The 18,459-nt window shown below is 40.3% G+C and overlaps 1 protein-coding gene across 1 annotated transcript in view; it reads left to right on the forward strand.

The window, feature by feature from the left end:
* CDH23 (cadherin related 23) overlaps positions 1-18,459 on the forward strand; it is a 1,196,655-nt gene that overhangs the window by 776,244 nt on the left and 401,952 nt on the right. Inside the window, exons 20-23 of the mRNA XM_040438415.1 lie at positions 225-414; positions 2,969-3,114; positions 4,201-4,420; positions 6,366-6,518. Of these exons, the coding sequence (XP_040294349.1) occupies positions 225-414; positions 2,969-3,114; positions 4,201-4,420; positions 6,366-6,518 (709 nt within the window). The remainder of the gene's footprint in view (positions 1-224; positions 415-2,968; positions 3,115-4,200; positions 4,421-6,365; positions 6,519-18,459) is intronic.

Here is an 18,459-nt window from a genome sequence, read left to right on the forward strand (position 1 = left end):
AAAGTTACAGCACTGGCTCATAAAATTTATAAATTAGAAATTGGATTCTACATTTTTACACATTTAAATAAGAAGCTTTATTTAAAATAGACATTTATTTTTCATGTACATCTCTCTGGAGCAATCAGATTTTTATAATGCATGCAATACAATACATGATTCCCTTCCCAGTAAGGACCCGGCTCTGACATGTTCATATCCGTTATGTCATATTCTTTCTACAGGTGGTAGCCTTTGATCCAGACCTTGCTGAAAATGGCACACTGGTTTACAGCATCAACCCTTCAAATAAGTTTTATACCCTGAATAGTACCACAGGAAAAATCCGTACTACTGGTGTCGTTTTAGACAGGGAAAACCCAAATCCACAAGAAGCAGAAATGATGAGAAGAATTGTAATTTCTGTAACGGACCGTGAGTATTCAAGATTTTGCTCATATACTGGCTGAACAGTGAAAGAAATCTAGAATATTTACCAGACCAATTTTAACACATCGGTCGGCACAGTAGTTATGCTTCATTAGTCTCCCCATGCAGTAGAATACCCCTTTAGCCCTTATACAGTAGTTATTCTCCCTTTTTTCCCCCACATAGTAATGTTGCCCCCCTAGTGCCCACATAGTAGTTATGGCCTTTTAGCACTCATAACAGTAGTCACTCCACCTTAGCACCCCAACATGTTAGTTTTGCTTCCCCACTACCCCCACACAGTATTTATTCCCCTTAGTGCCCCCATGCAATAGAATGGTCCCTTAGTGCCCCACATAGTAGAATGCCCCCTTAGCCCCCATACAGTAGTTATACCCTCTTTGTGCCCAACTTAGTAATGTTTCCCCCCAGTGCCCACATAGTAGTTATGGCCTTTTACCACTCTTAACAGTAGTTACTCTACCTTAGCACCCCAACGCATTAGTTTTGCTTCCCCAGTACCCCCACACAGTAGTTATGCCCCTTAGTGCCCCCACACAATAGAATGCTCCCTTAGTGCCCCACACCATAGTTATTTCCTCTTAGCACCCCCTTCATAATAAGATGATCCCTTAGTTTCCCTTCTTATTAGTTATGCACCCTAAGTTTGCCCCTCACAGTAAGAAAAACCTCTTAGTGATCCCCTCACTAAAGTGTTGCTCCTTAATTCCCCACTTACAATAGTGTTGCCTTTTTAGTGCGCCTATTATAGTACTGCCCCCTTTGTGCCCCCTTAGCATAGTGCTGTCCCCTTAGTGCCCCCTCACAATAGTGAAGCCCCTATAGTTTTAATAAAATACAAAAAAATACTCACCTAGCCCAATTCTCTAAAAGAATGAGCACATCATCTCCCAGCTTCTGTTCACTACATAGTGCTGCTTGCTTGGGAGAGCACAAGCTGGTGCTCTTCCCACCCGCTTGAAATCAATGACATGTTGCGTGTTCCGATTTGAAGTTGTCAAATATCAGAACTGGTAAGTCTTTCTCTTCTGATATCCTGACTGACACAATACTGTCAATACAATACTACGATAGAGAATTCCTTGTCCTCAAGAGCATAGCTTTACATTTGGAAATGTGAAACTGCAGTTCAATGATAATGTTATAATGACTACCTGTTGTCTCTACAGTTGTATGTGTTCTGTGGTCGCGTTTAGAGCTTAAACCCTAGTCCAAATGAGCATTTAGCAAACAGCTAATGCATAAGTGTGATTGGCTTTACACTCAGTCTGGGGGTTTCTACTCAAAGTTGGCTGTTTCATGATTGAGGATATCCAGTTTTCTACCTTAAAATGTTCTAAACTGACAGTGGCTGTTACAGCCATAACAATGATTTCAAATATGTAGGCCTTGATTTATCAAGACCAGCATCTGCTACACTGGTCTTGATGGGGCCTGCACTGTCAGAGGAACCATGTAATTTATGATGAGGAGCAGGCCTCATCATAAATTACATGGCCCCTTCAGCAGTCTGTGTTGTGGAATTATTAAGTCATTATTTAAAGCCATTAATATTGATGACCTATCTTTAGTATAAGTCATCAATATCTGATTGGTGGGGATCCGATCCCCGCCGATTAGCTGTTTGAAGAAGAGGCAGTGCTTCATGCGGCTTCCTCTTCATTACACTGCACGGAAGTGCAATGTAATACAAGTACTCACTCCATTCAAGTGATGAGGAGACGAGGCATAGTGTGAAGACCAGGAAGCGGCTGTCGCATGTTGGGTATCGGACCCCCAACAATCAGATATTGATGACCTGTTCTGACAATAGGTCATCAATATTATTTGCTGGAAAACCCCTTTAAGCCAGTTTCTGGCATAAATAATGATGAATGAGCTGGGGATGGCCCCGCTCACACTCCCTCCTCCTCATGCTCCACCCATACTCTGCCCTTGTCATGCCCCCTTTTCATAATATTGGAGATGGCAGTTTAAAATTCCAGTTTCTAGTAGAAAAAAGGCTTAGCTCTGCTGAATCGAATGATACCTTTCAACTAGCAATCTATTGCTTCATTCTGAAGAAAAAGTACTTTTAATTCACATTCAAATGAGCAGTTAAGTGCACCTAGAATGGATCCAAGCCACTCTGTGCACCCTTGCTCCTCCTGCTTCCTCTGCCAGACCCATTCTCTTCTTTATTGATAGGACCGGGTTCATGCATAATTATGTCACCTAATTCTGTCAATCAAAAAAAAGGGGCTGGCAGAGGAAGCAGGGGTGCACAGAGTGGCTTGGTCCCGCCCTCGGTGCACTTAACTGTTCATTTGCAAATGGATTAAAAGTACTTTTTTCTCCAGAACGAAGCATTGGAGTGCTAAATGGAAGGCATCAATAAATTTATCTAAACTAACCCTACAAGGCATTGTGCCTGGTTTAACAGTGAATTTCCAGGTGGCAAACTTCCTTTAAACCGTAATGAATGTCCTTCTGCATACACAGACTTTTCTGTGTTCTCAGTGTTGTGGGTTATTAATGTGATTTCATCTTTACTTGGCAGGTGGTAGACCTCCTCTCCGGGCCACAAGCAGTGCTACAGTATTTGTGAATTTGCTGGATCTTAATGATAATGATCCCACATTTCAGAATCTGCCATTCATTGCAGAGATCCTGGAGGGCACGCCTGTTGGTGCATCTGTATTCCAGGTAATCACATCTGTATTTTCTGAGCAACTAAATGAATTCACATTGCAATGAAAAATGAATGCATGTCTGCAAGAGATCAAAAAACAGACGTGTTGTAGCTGAAGTGAATTTAAAAACCATCTGTCATGAGCATGCTGCTTTGTATTTTTTGAACTAAGCTCAAAGGACTATGAGCCCCTCAAGAGACCCAACCCCCCCAACAGGTTTGATAAAACTCAATTTTATTGGTATGATTGGGTCCAAATAATGTGAATTAAGACCACAATGTGTATTTGTGCATTCGCTCCACAAAGTATTGTGTATATTTAATTTTTTAGGTCAAATGATTTGAAATGATATAATAAATGCATATTGCATAGGGTTACTTTATTTCACTGATTTACATTGTGGTTGTCATCTTTGTTTCCAAAGCAGTATTGATCTTTATGACTTTTAAGGAATAGGGTTGCCAACCAGAATTTTTCTTTTTTCTGGACACAATATCCCAAAATCATGGACAGCCAACAATTTTTACAGACAAATTGGAAAACCATAATGACTGATAATGATTAGTGATACATGCCTATAGCTCAATATACTAATAAGAGCTCATTACCAGCATTTACTGTGAGCTATAAAATGATGATAATTACCACCAAAATAATCTAGTCAAGTACCACCAGCCTCAAAAATATCACGGACACATCTGTTTTTTTTTTCACGAACAGAGGAGAAAAGTCGCTTACTTTTATGGACTGTCCAGAAATTTCTGGACAGTTGGCAACCCTATTAGGGAATCTGCCCCAGTCCAACCCTCAAAAATAGTTGTAGGGATTCGTGATCTGTCATGTGACCTCACATTTACTGCTAAGTAACAGGGAAAGTGACTGGTCAAAGCACTCATAGACCGGATCATGAATATATAAACGCCCTGTTTATCCCCTTTACTGCCATTTATAGATTTTATTTTAGATTTTGTGCCCTCAAATGCCCAGAAGTGAGAGGGTGAATACCCTCAAGAGAATGTTGGTTGATTCTCACTCATGAAAGTATGAAAGATATTTGGCTAAGCATGTGTCTTCTCTTTATAAATCCTATAAACGGCAGGTGGTGGCTGTTGACCTAGATGAAGGGCTGAATGGTCAAGTAACATATCGAATGCAGGTTGGAATGCCGCGGATGGACTTTACTATAAACAGTACTAGTGGGGTTGTCACAACTACAACTGTTCTAGACAGAGAGACGATTGCCGAATATTACCTCCGGGTAGTAGCCAGTGATGCAGGATCTCCATCGAAAAGCTCTACAAGTACTCTTACAGTTCGAGGTAATGTTCTGTTTCCTTCTGTTCTGTAGACAGTGTTGTCCATGTTGTCCATTTATAGGTAGCTTGTAATCAGTTGTTTATTTTCCATCTTTATTTGGTTAACACCAGCCAGAGATTGCATAAGGTGTGGTTTCATTTCTGCGTTGCAGTACACATTATGTAGAATGAGACTGAAAATGTTGATTTGTAACAATAGTTTACCCACCCTATCTATTCATTGACCAAAAAGGTTTTCCAGGAGTTTGATACTGATGACCTATCCTCAGGATAGGTCATCAGTATCAGATCGGTGGAGGTCTGACACCTGGTACCCCTACCAATCAGCTGTTTGAAGAAGACAAAGTGCTCCGGTGAGCACTGCTGCCTCCTCACAGCTTACCAAACACAGCACCAAACATTGTATACAGTGTCAGACTGAGGTTCCTTGGGCCCACCAGAATAAATTATTCTCGAGGCCCAACTTCTATATAATCAATACATTTTAATGGGAATTGAAAAACAGAAATAGACCATAATGGCAAATGATTGGCTCCAAAGTCAGCCAAATATTTTATGACCCTGGATCTTTATGGTATCAGAGTCTGGGCCCACCAGTGGCTTCTCTGGTTCTCTGGTGTGCCAGTCCAGCAATGACTGTATAGCTGCTGTGCTTGGTATTACAGCCCAGGCCCATTCACTTGAATGGAACTGAGGGTGCCAGGAGTCAAACCCACATTGATCAGTTATTGATGACCCATCCTGAATATAGGACATCAATATTGATCAAGCCAGAAAACCCCTTTAAATCATGCATACCTCTTTCACATCATATATGGTTATTCCATTTGCTACAACTGTAGCGTGTATATAGCAATCCAAGCCTCATGAATTATTATGGTATAATGGGAACTATTTTCCATGTTCTCATTTTACACTCTCACTCATTTCTGCAAGCAAACTTGAGACCAATGTACTGTAATTAACAAGTTGTCCTTCTGATTGAGAGGGGAACTGGTATGCATACATGTAACTGTTCCCTTGTTGTGTGGTCCCTAACATCATTGAAAGTATATTCTTCTGCATGTGCATTCAGAGCATTAAGACTAAAGCACAATGCCTGTTTGCAGATCTCATGGTAGTACACCTCATTAGTACAGAGCTAATGCTTCTAGGGGAGAACACCTCCACAAGTCTAATGGAACATGCCACAAACATTAGTATACAATTAGAGACATTCAGAGATACAGATGTGGCCTTGAGCAACTCTGTTGCTGTCCTATCATGGCTCTGTACAAAATATGCATAATTCAGTAAAATAAAAATGGTGGCATGCTCCATCAGATACTATATGTATGGTGGTATTCTCTGCTAGAAGCATTGATTCTAGGGGAGGATATCTCCGTATGTAAGGTGCATGATGGAGCCTATATAGCAAAACATGGAACCATAAAGCCTTTGCGGACTGCTGTACAGTCTCAGTGCACACACCTCAGCCTTTTTTAGGCCTAGTTCACACTTCAGTATTTTGGTCAGTGGTTTCCATCAGTGATTGTGAGCCAAAACCAGGAGTGGAGCCTCCACAGAGATAAGGGAAAGATCTGTTCCTGTTCTGTGTTTAGAGCCGCACCTGGTTTTGGCTCAAAATTACTGATGGAAATCACTGACCAAAACACTAACGTGTGAATGAGGCAGTGCGCCCAGTTCACACTTCAGTGATTTGGTCAGTGATTTCCATCAGTAATTTTAAGCTAAAACCTGGTGCGGCTCTAAACACAGAACAGGTGCAGATATTTCCCTTATACCTTATCTCTGTGGAGGCTCCACTCCTGTTTTTGGCTCACAATCACTGATGGAAACCACTGACCAAAACACTGAAGTGTGAACTAGGCCTTAGTGTTATATGTTCATGAAGCTGTGGTTGAATCTTTGTTCTATTATTTCTGAATTTTTTATTTCCTGCTTTAAGTTCTAGACACCAATGATGAAAGGCCCACTTTTTACCCAGCTCTGTACAACATTTCACTGGCGGAGAACGTACCTCGAGATTACATTGTGGCACGTCTAAACTGCTCAGATGCCGATACTGGATTAAATGCCGAACTGAGCTATTTCATAACAGGTATTTATTTGATACAGAAAATCATGAATTAGAGATTTTGTGAAGTATAACTCCAGGCAGGAGATGAATATTCAGTTTATTCAGGGTAGCCACCTACTACAGGACTTTTTGTGGGAAGAAGATATCCTGATTGGTTGCTTGATGGATTTTATTGATTGACAGCCTGTTGGTATTCTCCCCTCCTCCATTCAGAATACATGCATATGAGGGGCCAAGTAGGTTAGCTGTTAACCTAAACTGTATGGCCAGCTTTGGGCTATATGGAAGTGGCTTTCTTTCAATGCAGAGTTCACAGATGGATCACTCTTGGGGCTCATGCACACAAACATTTTATTTATCCTTTCTGTTTTTTTACAGGTTCGTATGCGGAGCTATTTACTTCAATGGGTCCGTAAAATAGACCGCAAATGACTCTGGAAGTGCCTTCCATTTCCATAATAAAATAGAACATGTCCTATTCTTGTCCGTTTTGCGGTCAAGGACAGGCACTGTTATAAAGCATGCAATGCGGATGTTACCCATATATATATATTTTTTTTTGCAGATCCGTATTTTGTGGACCGCAAAATACATACAGTCGTGTGCATGAGCCCAAGTTGCTATAAATAACCATAGACAGGAGTCCACTGATAAGTTGCTTTTCTTTGGGGCATATGGGTTCCACCCGCAATTTGGCACTTTTTCTGGTACTGAGACTTCTGGTGTACTGGAAGAGGAAAGATTTTCCTCTTCTTTCTCATCTATCTGGCGGTGTATAATGTCACGACGAGGTGTGGGAGGGAACACCATACCAAACACAAGAGGGGGGAAGGTATCTGGCCTAGAAGTTAGGGGGAAGAAAAGGTCACCACCTAATAATTCCTAACCCTAGCCCTGACTGCTAACCGAATGAATGGACCTGAGTGGTAGGACCTTTCATTCACTGGAACCTAAAGCCTGACTACCCTGTAATGCCCTGAGGTAGTGATAGGGCCCAAAGACCCGTTCCTTAAGCTGAAGGAACAGGGGTCTTAACTCAGACCAGATACCAGAAGGCAGGGGAAGCAACACAAAACAAATACAAAGGAATAAGACACCTAACTCCTGAAGTAGAAGAAAGAGCAGGAACACCAGAGGAGACAACACACACCAGCTCTTCCACTTGCAAATGAAGCTATACACCGCAAGGAGTGAAGGGAGTAGCCAGACTTAAATAGTAATGACCACTATGCTGCACCTGACTAGAGGTGTGGTCATTACCATCAACAACAAAGTGAAATGAAAAGAGGCTGTCAGATGACATCACGTGCAGACAGCCTCTCCGACCTTCTAACACCTAGACTGGGAGTGACTGTGACAGGTTTCAAGTAGAGATGAGTGAATGAATTCTATAGAATCAAAATTCCCCAAATATTTTTCAAAAAATTGTGTTTCTATAGAACAGGCATCCTCAAACTGCGGCCCTCCAGCTGTTGCAAAACTACAACTCCCAGCATGCCCGAACAGCCTACAGTTATCAGCCTTCAGCAGGGCATTGTGGGAGTTTTACAACAGCTGGAGGGCCGCAGTTTGAGGATGCCTGCTATAGAATCAGAATTTTACGTGATTCAATTTGGGAGAATTTTTTGCAGAGAGAGAGGGAGAGTGGCAGAGAGAATATCCTGTGCAGCTTTTCAGGGTAAATTAAGGCATTTTCGATTCGGGTAGAAGCATTTTGTGTTGTAATTGAATCACACGCCTGTTTTGGATTAATCGGACCCACATTGAATTTCCAGAAATTCCCTCATGACTAGTAGTGGTTGCACCCAGGTCCAAATCACTTTCTGCCAAACGGCTCAGTCTGTATCACTCTTTGATGTTTAGTTTCACGTTTAGTAATAGTTATAGAAATTTTCCATATGTTGTAATATATATACATATATATATATAGTGTAAATTGTTGAATTTTGCAGAGTGCAATGCCATTCATCACTTTCAAAATGAAACTTAACTCTTTTTATAATTACTGTTAAGATCATTCAGCAGAAATAATCAAATGTAAAGAATCCATTTATTATACATCTTATTTCAACAGAAAAAACTGTTAACGGAAGGTAAAATGTGGTGTGAACAAAGCCTAAGTGAGAAGCAGTATTATGAAGGAAATCATGTAGATGTGCCATGGTGTTCAATGCTAATTATTATACAGTAAAGTTAAAACTGTAAACTGAGCTTTGCATACGACAACATGTGATGGTTCAGGGTGGACTAGGACTTAAAAGTTCTGTCTATTCTAGCTAATATCAAAATGAACAACTGGAACAGGGGACCCTTTAGAAAGAGGACAAAGTAACAGATCTGTTAAGTTCAAGACTGTGAATTCACAACTAAAAAAATGACAGAATAAGTCTGGGGCAGGAAGATCATATTCCTATTACCTAAAGCAAAGTGTACAATTTGTTAACTGTTGCATTGGAGTTTCCCTTAACCAATTAGTGACCAATAATACACCTTTTTATTGTGGTCACTAGCGATTGTGCGGCCCCCTGTCATTGTACACCTCAGATGCCACTTCATAGCTGATTGCGGCATCTGACATTGATATTACAGTGAAAATAATAAAAGAAATCATACTTACCTCATCCATTTGATCGCAAAGAGCCAGTCGCAATCTTGATTGAAGATCTAGCGCGAAATCTTGCGCAGTCCGTGATGATGTCATCACATGGGCTGGTGTGGTGACGTCATACTACTGGTTTTTGTGCGAGATCTTCAATCAAGATGACAGCAGCCGGCTCTTCGCGCTCAAATGGATGAGGTAGGTATGATTTTTTTTTTTGCCACCAATCAGCAAAAATTGATTCGTTTCCACGAACGAAGGAAATATAGGCTTCACAGCGAATTGAATTTTCCCTGAAAATCATGGACTTTGATTCACTTAACACTAGCGGTCACTAACGGGACTTATATAGTCGCCTTTTTACGGTGGCCCAGTCTAAGCAATGCACAAGTTTCCTATGTAGCAATGAGCAGGAGCTCAGCTTTTACAGGACAGCTGGGCTCCTGGCTAATGGCTCGGATAGGAAAATGCACTGATCTCCAGAAACATCAGTAAGTTATGTGTATTGTGTACCCCAAAATGGTGCCATTAAAAACTACAACTTGTCCCACAAAAAAAACAAGCAGCTACATAAACTGAAAACAAAAAACAAAAGAAACAAGCTATATAGCTCTTGCAATGCGACTATAAAAAAATAAAAAAAATTGCTTGGACTAGAACAAGCTCTTCACTAAGGGGTTAAGTGCATATCACTATTCCTTTATTGCTAGTTACTACTTATTCCTGGACTTTTAGGGCAGAATTTGTGTCACATTCACTAAAATCAAATAGATCACCCTGGTTTAGTATGGTATTTGTGACATCAGCAGTGGTGATGCATCGCCCTCTAGTGGCAATTGTGAAATTATTTTTTACCTCTGCTTATATCACTTCCCAGCCATACAGAACGAGTGTGCTCTGTATTGCATGCTCAGAGATTTATGTAATCATCTTCACCTATCTGATTTCTGTCACCTTTTTTCATTCTCTGCTTTTTCCAAGGTCTTTTTCCTTTCCACTACCGACATATCTCCGTATTTTTAAGACTGAACTAAAAATGAGGATAAAATACCATTACCTTATAACTTATTGAAAATTAAACAAATGTTTTAACCAAAATATGAATAAAACAAATGTTTGAATCATAAGGCTTTGTTTGCAAGTCCCATAATAATGGTGTATCAGGAAGCCAAACCTCAGAAAATCTCAGTGTTAGGAACTATTCACATTTGTTGCATAAATGTTTGCTACTGTGCCATTCATTTGAATGGGGCTTGCAGAAATCTATGTGCATGCTTCAGGAACAGCTTCAGATAAATAGAACTCATTTTCAGTCGCTGAAATTTTGGCAACAAATCTGCCACGTGTAAAAATATTCTGAATCAGGCACGCAGTGTGATGGCACAGCTTCACCATCACAGCAGGTACCAGCTCTATACAGCTGTCACTCCCCAATTTGCATGCACAACTACTCTCCATTCATTTCGATGGGGTCGCCGAAAATAGACGAGCTGGCTCTGCTATTTTGGGTCGCTGAAAATAGCTGAGCTGGCTCTTCTATTTCCGTCAGACCCCTAGAAATGAATGGGAGCGATGGCCGCACAATCGTGGTGCGCTCCCATTCACTTCCATGGGGAGGCACTTTCGAAACCTGGGGTCCCTAGCCACCACTTTCCCCGCTCCGTTCTTGATATAGGTGTGGGTCCCAGTGGTGGGACCCGCACCTATCAGACAATTGGGGCATATCCTAGAGATATGTCCTAATTGTCTCAGATGGGAATACCCCTTTAACTTCCAGAACCACAGCTGTGACTAACAACTGATTAGTGGGGAATGGCAAGAGTTGGACCCCACTGACCGGTGTAAGAAGGTACCTGGAATCTTTGTGGATGGAAGGTATGTGTCACCGAGGTTCCTGGCCTCGGTGAAGTAAGAGCTGGTATTTTATGTGTCAGCAGCAGCTAATGCTAATTGACACCTTGAGATTTAGCATGGATGTCATAGCTCATCCGGGATGGCTCTTACTGGGAGTAGTCAAAGTGCTGGGTGGGTGACTACTCCCCATGTTCCAGGCCGGGTTTTGCCAGGCATATAAACCAGCCAGCACTGCCAGGCGTGGTGTATTTACTTCCCTGACAGTGGAGCTAAGGAGTCTGTGTGCTGTGAACTGGGGGCTGTGCTGGGATTTGAGGTTTGAGCCGGGCTGGAGGACTCAGGCCCCTCTAAAGGCAAAATGGCCACCTATGGACTTGATGAGGCTGAACTGCTAACAGAGTGTGACTTAACACCCAGGAGAAAAGGTGACTTTTATTGTTTATGGACTTTCCAAACACCAAGCCACCTGCGTTTTGTGATACACCTTATCTGCATTTTGTTATACACCAATGTGTGAATAAGCACCGCTGTTTGATTCAAGAACTGTGTACTTTGCCTCTATACTGCATCCGCTAGTCCTAACTACCAGAACGAATACCCACACTGGATATAGATTACTTATCCCATAAATAGCTAATGAATATGTTCCAGTCCCAGAAAATCCCTTTGAGAAGATTTGAAGCTTATTTTTGTGTCTTGACACCAGGGGCGGATTGGCCATAGACCTTACAGGGAAATAGCCCTCCTTATGGCCGTCCAGCTTAAGTTTTTGAGGATCTATTTTGTGCTGCTGGGGGCAGTATTTTGTGATGGACTGTGGTATTTAGCTCTGTTGGGGTGGTATAATGTGCCACAATATGGTATTGCTGGCCTTTCCGTCCATCAATTTTGACCCAAGAATAAAACGGGGCCACTTTTTTAACATTTTTTCCAGGGCCACTTTAAGTTCCCAGTCCGCTCCTGCTTGACACCAGACCTCTACTTCTTGCTAAAGTAATACATCATGTAATTAAAAATGTATTATAGCTACCAAGTTATTCACTGAAATCCATCTGTATAGCGCCACCTGCTGTTTGCTCTTTTTCTAATTTCTTTGTCCTGCTCACTGAGATGGAAGTACATGCTCAACTCTATCCTTGAACTGCCACCAGTTGCAGCAGCCAGGATATGCAATGTCACGCCCCCTAAGCTGCCTGCTTGAAATAAATCTAGCAGAGCAATTGGAGCAATGAATTGGAAGATCTCTGGATCCTTGTGATGTACAGGGCTGGTTCTAGCTTTGTTAGGGCTCATACACACGAACGTATTTTTTTCCCCGTGTCTGTTCAGTTTTTTTTTGCAGCCCATATGTGGAACCATTCACTACAATGGGGCCGAAAAAAAAAAAAAAGCAATTACTTTGTGCATTCTGTGTCCATATGTCCGCATGGCCATTCCGCAAAAAATATAAAATGTCCTATTAAGGATAGGGCTGTTTTATTAGGAGCCGGACATTCCACCCTGCAAAATATGTTTTGCACACGGCCGGTATTCGTGTTTTGCAGATCTGCAATTTGCTGACTAGTGTTGAGCGAATTCAAGCTAAACTAACTGACTTTGATCCGAATTTCAGGTAAAATTCGATTTGCCATGAAGCCGAGTCTCCTGGCGTTTTGTGGTAACAGATACATTTTTCCTGAAATGGCATAAAAAACAAAAAAAAACATACTCACCTCATCCATTTGCTCACACAGAGGCTGTCACGGCCATCTTGATTGAAGAAAACGCGCCAAATCTCACACGTTGTGACGTGTGACAGCATCAGGTTGGCCAGGTGCGGTGACGTCAAAACTAGGGATGAGCGAACCCGAACTGTATAGTACGGGTTCGTACAGAATTTTGGGGTGTCCGTGACACGGACCCGAACCCGAACATTTTCGTAAAAGTCTGGGTTCAGGTTCGGTGTTCGGCGCTTTCTTGGCGCTTTTTGAAAGGCTGCAAAGCAGCCAATCAACAAGCGTCATACTACTTGCCCCAAGAGGCCATCACAGCCATGCCTACTATTGGCATGGCTGTTATTGGCCAGTGCAGCATGGGACCCAGCCTCTATTTAAGCTGGAGTCACGTAGCGCCGCACGTCACTCTGCTATGATCAGTATAGGGAGAGGTTGCAGCTGCGACGTTAGGGCGAGATTAGGCAGATTAACTCCTCCAAAAGACTTCATTCTGTAATCGATCTGCAGCTGTGGATCATTGAAGTGCTATTATTGACTTGCTCACTTTTTTGAGGCTGCCCAGAGCGTTTTTAGATCACTTTTTTTCTGGGGTGATCGGCGGCCATTTTGTGACTTGTGGTGCGCCAGCACAAGCTATCACCAAGTGTATTTAACCATCGATAGTGTGGTTATTTTGTGCTATATCCTACATCAGCTGCAGGCTGAGCCTGTGTCACCGAAGTGCATTTAACCATCAACAGTCTGGTTATTTTTTGGCCATATACTACATCAGCTGCAGGCTGAGCCTGTGTCACCGAAGTGCATTTAACCATCAACAGTGTGGTTATTTTTTGGCCATATATTACATCAGGGGCAAGTTGAGCCTGTCACCCAGCGCCTAAAAAATAGACCTGACATTTCTATTCAACCAAATCTGTACTGTTTTAGCTGGTCAAGTTATTTGTAGTGACCGTAAAAGCACACTTTTTTTTCTGGGTTGAAAAACCATTCCCAAATTTGCCATTCTCAAAATAACTAGTTTCTGGTATTTGAGGCCTACTTGAAATCTATCCCAAAAAGAATATCTTACATTGAAGCTAGTGATAGTGTCATTCAGAAAAACCTAAGACACACGCTAGCGTGCAGATAGAAGTCTGATTCTGTGATTAAACCTATACCTGTCACACAGCGCAAAAAAAAACAGGCCTCACATCTCTATTTAACCAAATCTGTACTGTTTTAGCTGGTCAAGTTATTTGTAGTGACTGTAAAAGCACACTTTTTTTTCTGGGTTGAAAAACTATTCCCAAATTTGCCATTCTCAAAATAACTAGTTTCTGGTATTTGAGGCCTACTTGAAATCTATCCCAAAAAGGATATCTTACATTGAAGGTATTGATAGTGTCATTCAGAAAAACCTAAGACACACGCTACCGTGCAGATAGAAGTCTGATTCTGAGATTAAACCTTAACCTGTCACACAGTGCAAAAAAAAACAGGTCTCACATTTCTATTCAAGCAAATCTGTACTGTTTTAGCTGCTCAAGTTATTTGTAGTGACCGTAAAAGCACACTTTATTTTCTGGTTTTAAAAACTATTCCCAAATTTGCCATTCTCAAAATAACTAGTTTCTGGTATTTGAGGCCTACTTGAAATCTATCCCAAAAAGGATATCTTACATTGAAGGTATTGATAGTGTCATTCAGAAAAACCTAAGACACACGCTACCGTGCAGATAGAAGTCTGATTCTGAGATTAAACCTTAACCTGTCACACAGTGCAAAAAAAAACAGGTCTCACATTTCTATTCAAGCAAATCTGTACTGTTTTAGCTGCTCAAGTTATTTGTAGTGACCGTAAAAGCACACTTTTTTTTCTGGGTTGAAAAACCATTCCCAAATTTGCCATTCTCCAAATAACTAGTTTCTGGTATTTGAGGCCTACTTGAAATCTATCCCAAAAAGGATATCTTACATTGAAGGTATTGATAGTGTCATTCAGAAAAACCTAAGACACACGCTACCGTGCAGATAGAAGTCTGATTCTGAGATTAAACCTTAACCTGTCACACAGTGCAAAAAAAAACAGGTCTCACATTTCTATTCAAGCAAATCTGTACTGTTTTAGCTGCTCAAGTTATTTGTAGTGACCGTAAAAGAACACTTTATTTTCTGGTTTGAAAAACTATTCCCAAATTTGCCATTCTCAAAATAACTAGTTTCTGGTATTTGAGGCCTACTTGAAATCTATCCCAAAAAGGATATCTTACATTGAAGGTATTGATAGTGTCATTCAGAAAAACCTAAGACACACGCTACCGTGCAGATAGAAGTCTGATTCTGAGATTAAACCTTAACCTGTCACACAGTGCAAAAAAAAAACAGGTCTCACATTTCTATTCAAGCAAATCTGTACTGTTTTAGCTGCTCAAGTTATTTGTAGTGACCGTAAAAGCACACTTTATTTTCTGGTTTGAAAAACTATTCCCAAATTTGCCATTCTCAAAATAACTAGTTTCTGGTATTTGAGGCCTACTTGAAATCTATCCCAAAAAGGATATCTTACATTGAAGGTATTGATAGTGTCATTCAGAAAAACCTAAGACACACGCTACCGTGCAGATAGAAGTCTGATTCTGAGATTAAACCTTAACCTGTCACGCAGTGCAAAAAAAAAAACAGGTCTCACATTTCTATTCAAGCAAATCTGTACTGTTTTAGCTGCTCAAGTTATTTGTAGCGACCGTAAAAGCACACTTTTTTTTCTGGGTTGAAAAACTATTCCCAAATTTGCCATTCTCCAAATAACTAGTTTCTGGTATTTGAGGCCTACTTGAAATCTATCCCAAAAAGGATATCTTACATTGAAGGTATTGATAGTGTCATTCAGAAAAACCTAAGACACACGCTACCGTGCAGATAGAAGTCTGATTCTGAGATTAAACCTTAACCTGTCACACAGTGCAAAAAAAAACAGGTCTCACATTTCTATTCAAGCAAATCTGTACTGTTTTAGCTGCTCAAGTTATTTGTAGTGACCGTAAAAGCACACTTTTTTTTCTGGGTTGAAAAACCATTCCCAAATTTGCCATTCTCCAAATAACTAGTTTCTGGTATTTGAGGCCTACTTGAAATCTATCCCAAAAAGGATATCTTACATTGAAGGTATTGATAGTGTCATTCAGAAAAACCTAAGACACACGCTACCGTGCAGATAGAAGTCTGATTCTGAGATTAAACCTTAACCTGTCACACAGTGCAAAAAAAAAACAGGTCTCACATTTCTATTCAAGCAAATCTGTACTGTTTTAGCTGCTCAAGTTATTTGTAGTGACCGTAAAAGAACACTTTATTTTCTGGTTTGAAAAACTATTCCCAAATTTGCCATTCTCAAAATAACTAGTTTCTGGTATTTGAGGCCTACTTGAAATCTATCCCAAAAAGGATATCTTACATTGAAGGTATTGATAGTGTCATTCAGAAAAACCTAAGACACACGCTACCGTGCAGATAGAAGTCTGATTCTGAGATTAAACCTTAACCTGTCACACAGTGCAAAAAAAAAACAGGTCTCACATTTCTATTCAAGCAAATCTGTACTGTTTTAGCTGCTCAAGTTATTTGTAGTGACCGTAAAAGCACACTTTATTTTCTGGTTTGAAAAACTATTCCCAAATTTGCCATTCTCAAAATAACTAGTTTCTGGTATTTGAGGCCTACTTGAAATCTATCCCAAAAAGGATATCTTACATTGAAGGTATTGATAGTGTCATTCAGAAAAACCTAAGACACACGCTACCGTGCAGATAGAAGTCTGATTCTGAGATTAAACCTTAACCTGTCACGCAGTGCAAAAAAAAAAACAGATCTCACATTTCTATTCAAGCAAATCTGTACTGTTTTAGCTGCTCAAGTTATTTGTAGCGACCGTAAAAGCACACTTTTTTTTCTGGGTTGAAAAACTATTCCCAAATTTGCCATTCTCCAAATAACTAGTTTCTGGTATTTGAGGCCTACTTGAAATCTATCCCAAAAAGGATATCTTACATTGAAGGTATTGATAGTGTCATTCAGAAAAACCTAAGACACACGCTACCGTGCAGATAGAAGTCTGATTCTGAGATTAAACCTTAACCTGTCACACAGTGCAAAAAAAAACAGGTCTCACATTTCTATTCAAGCAAATCTGTACTGTTTTAGCTGGTCAAGTTATTTGTAGCGACCGTAAAAGCCCTTATTTTTTTCTGGGTTGTTAAACTAATCCCAAATTTGCCATTCTCCAAATAACTAGTTTCTGGTATTTGAGGCCTACTTGAAATCTATCCCAAAAAGGATATCTTACATTGAAGGTATTGATAGTGTCATTCAGAAAAACCTAAGACACACGCTACCGTGCAGATAGAAGTCTGATTCTGAGATTAAACCTTAACCTGTCACACAGTGCAAAAAAAAACAGGTCTCACATTTCTATTCAAGCAAATCTGTACTGTTTTAGCTGCTCAAGTTATTTGTAGTGACCGTAAAAGCACACTTTTTTTTCTGGGTTGAAAAACTATTCCCAAATTTGCCATTCTCAAAATAACTAGTTTCTGGTATTTGAGGCCTACTTGAAATCTATCCCAAAAAGGATATCTTACATTGAAGGTATTGATAGTGTCATTCAGAAAAACCTAAGACACACGCTACCGTGCAGATAGAAGTCTGATTCTGAGATTAAACCTTAACCTGTCACACAGTGCAAAAAAAAACAGGTCTCACTTTTCTATTCAAGCAAATCTGTACTGTTTTAGCTGGTCAAGTTATTTGTAGCGACCGTAAAAGCCCTTTTTTTTTCTGGGTTGTTAAACTAATCCCAAATTTGCCATTCTCCAAATAACTAGTTTCTGGTATTTAAGGCCTACTTGAAATCTATCCCAAAAAGGATATCTTACATTGAAGGTATTGATAGTGTCATTCAGAAAAACCTAAGACACACGCTACCGTGCAGATAGAAGTCTGATTCTGAGATTAAACCTTAACCTGTCACACAGTGCAAAAAAAAACAGGTCTCACATTTCTATTCAAGCAAATCTGTACTGTTTTAGCTGCTCAAGTTATTTGTAGTGACCGTAAAAGCACACATTTTTTTCTGGGTTGAAAAACTATTCCCAAATTTGCCATTCTCAAAATAACTAGTTTCTGGTATTTGAGGCCTACTTGAAATCTATCCCAAAAATGATATCTTACATTGAAGGTATTGATAGTGTCATTCAGAAAAACCTAAGACACACGCTACCGTGCAGATAGAAGTCTGATTCTGAGATTAAACCTTAACCTGTCACACAGTGCAAAAAAAAACAGGTCTCACATTTCTATTCAAGCAAATCTGTACTGTTTTAGCTGCTCAAGTTATTTGTAGTGACCGTAAAAGCACACTTTTTTTTCTGGGTTGAAAAACTATTCCCAAATTTGCCATTCTCCAAATAACTAGTTTCTGGTATTTGAGGCCTACTTGAAATCTATCCCAAAAAGGATATCTTACATTGAAGGTATTGATAGTGTCATTCAGAAAAACCTAAGAGACACACGCTACCGTGCAGATAGAAGTCTGATTCTGAGATTAAACCTTAACCTGTCACACAGTGCAAAAAAAAACAGGTCTCACATTTCTATTCAAGCAAATCTGTACTGTTTTAGCTGCTCAAGTTATTTGTAGTGACCGTAAAAGCACACTTTTTTATCTGGGTTGAAAAACTATTCCCAAATGTGCCATTCTCAAAATTGTGGTGAACGGGAACAATGAGGAAAACATCTAATAAGGGACGCGGACGTGGAC

This window comes from Bufo bufo, chromosome 6 (assembly GCF_905171765.1).
Source record: "Bufo bufo chromosome 6, aBufBuf1.1, whole genome shotgun sequence".
Lineage (NCBI taxonomy): Eukaryota > Metazoa > Chordata > Amphibia > Anura > Bufonidae > Bufo > Bufo bufo.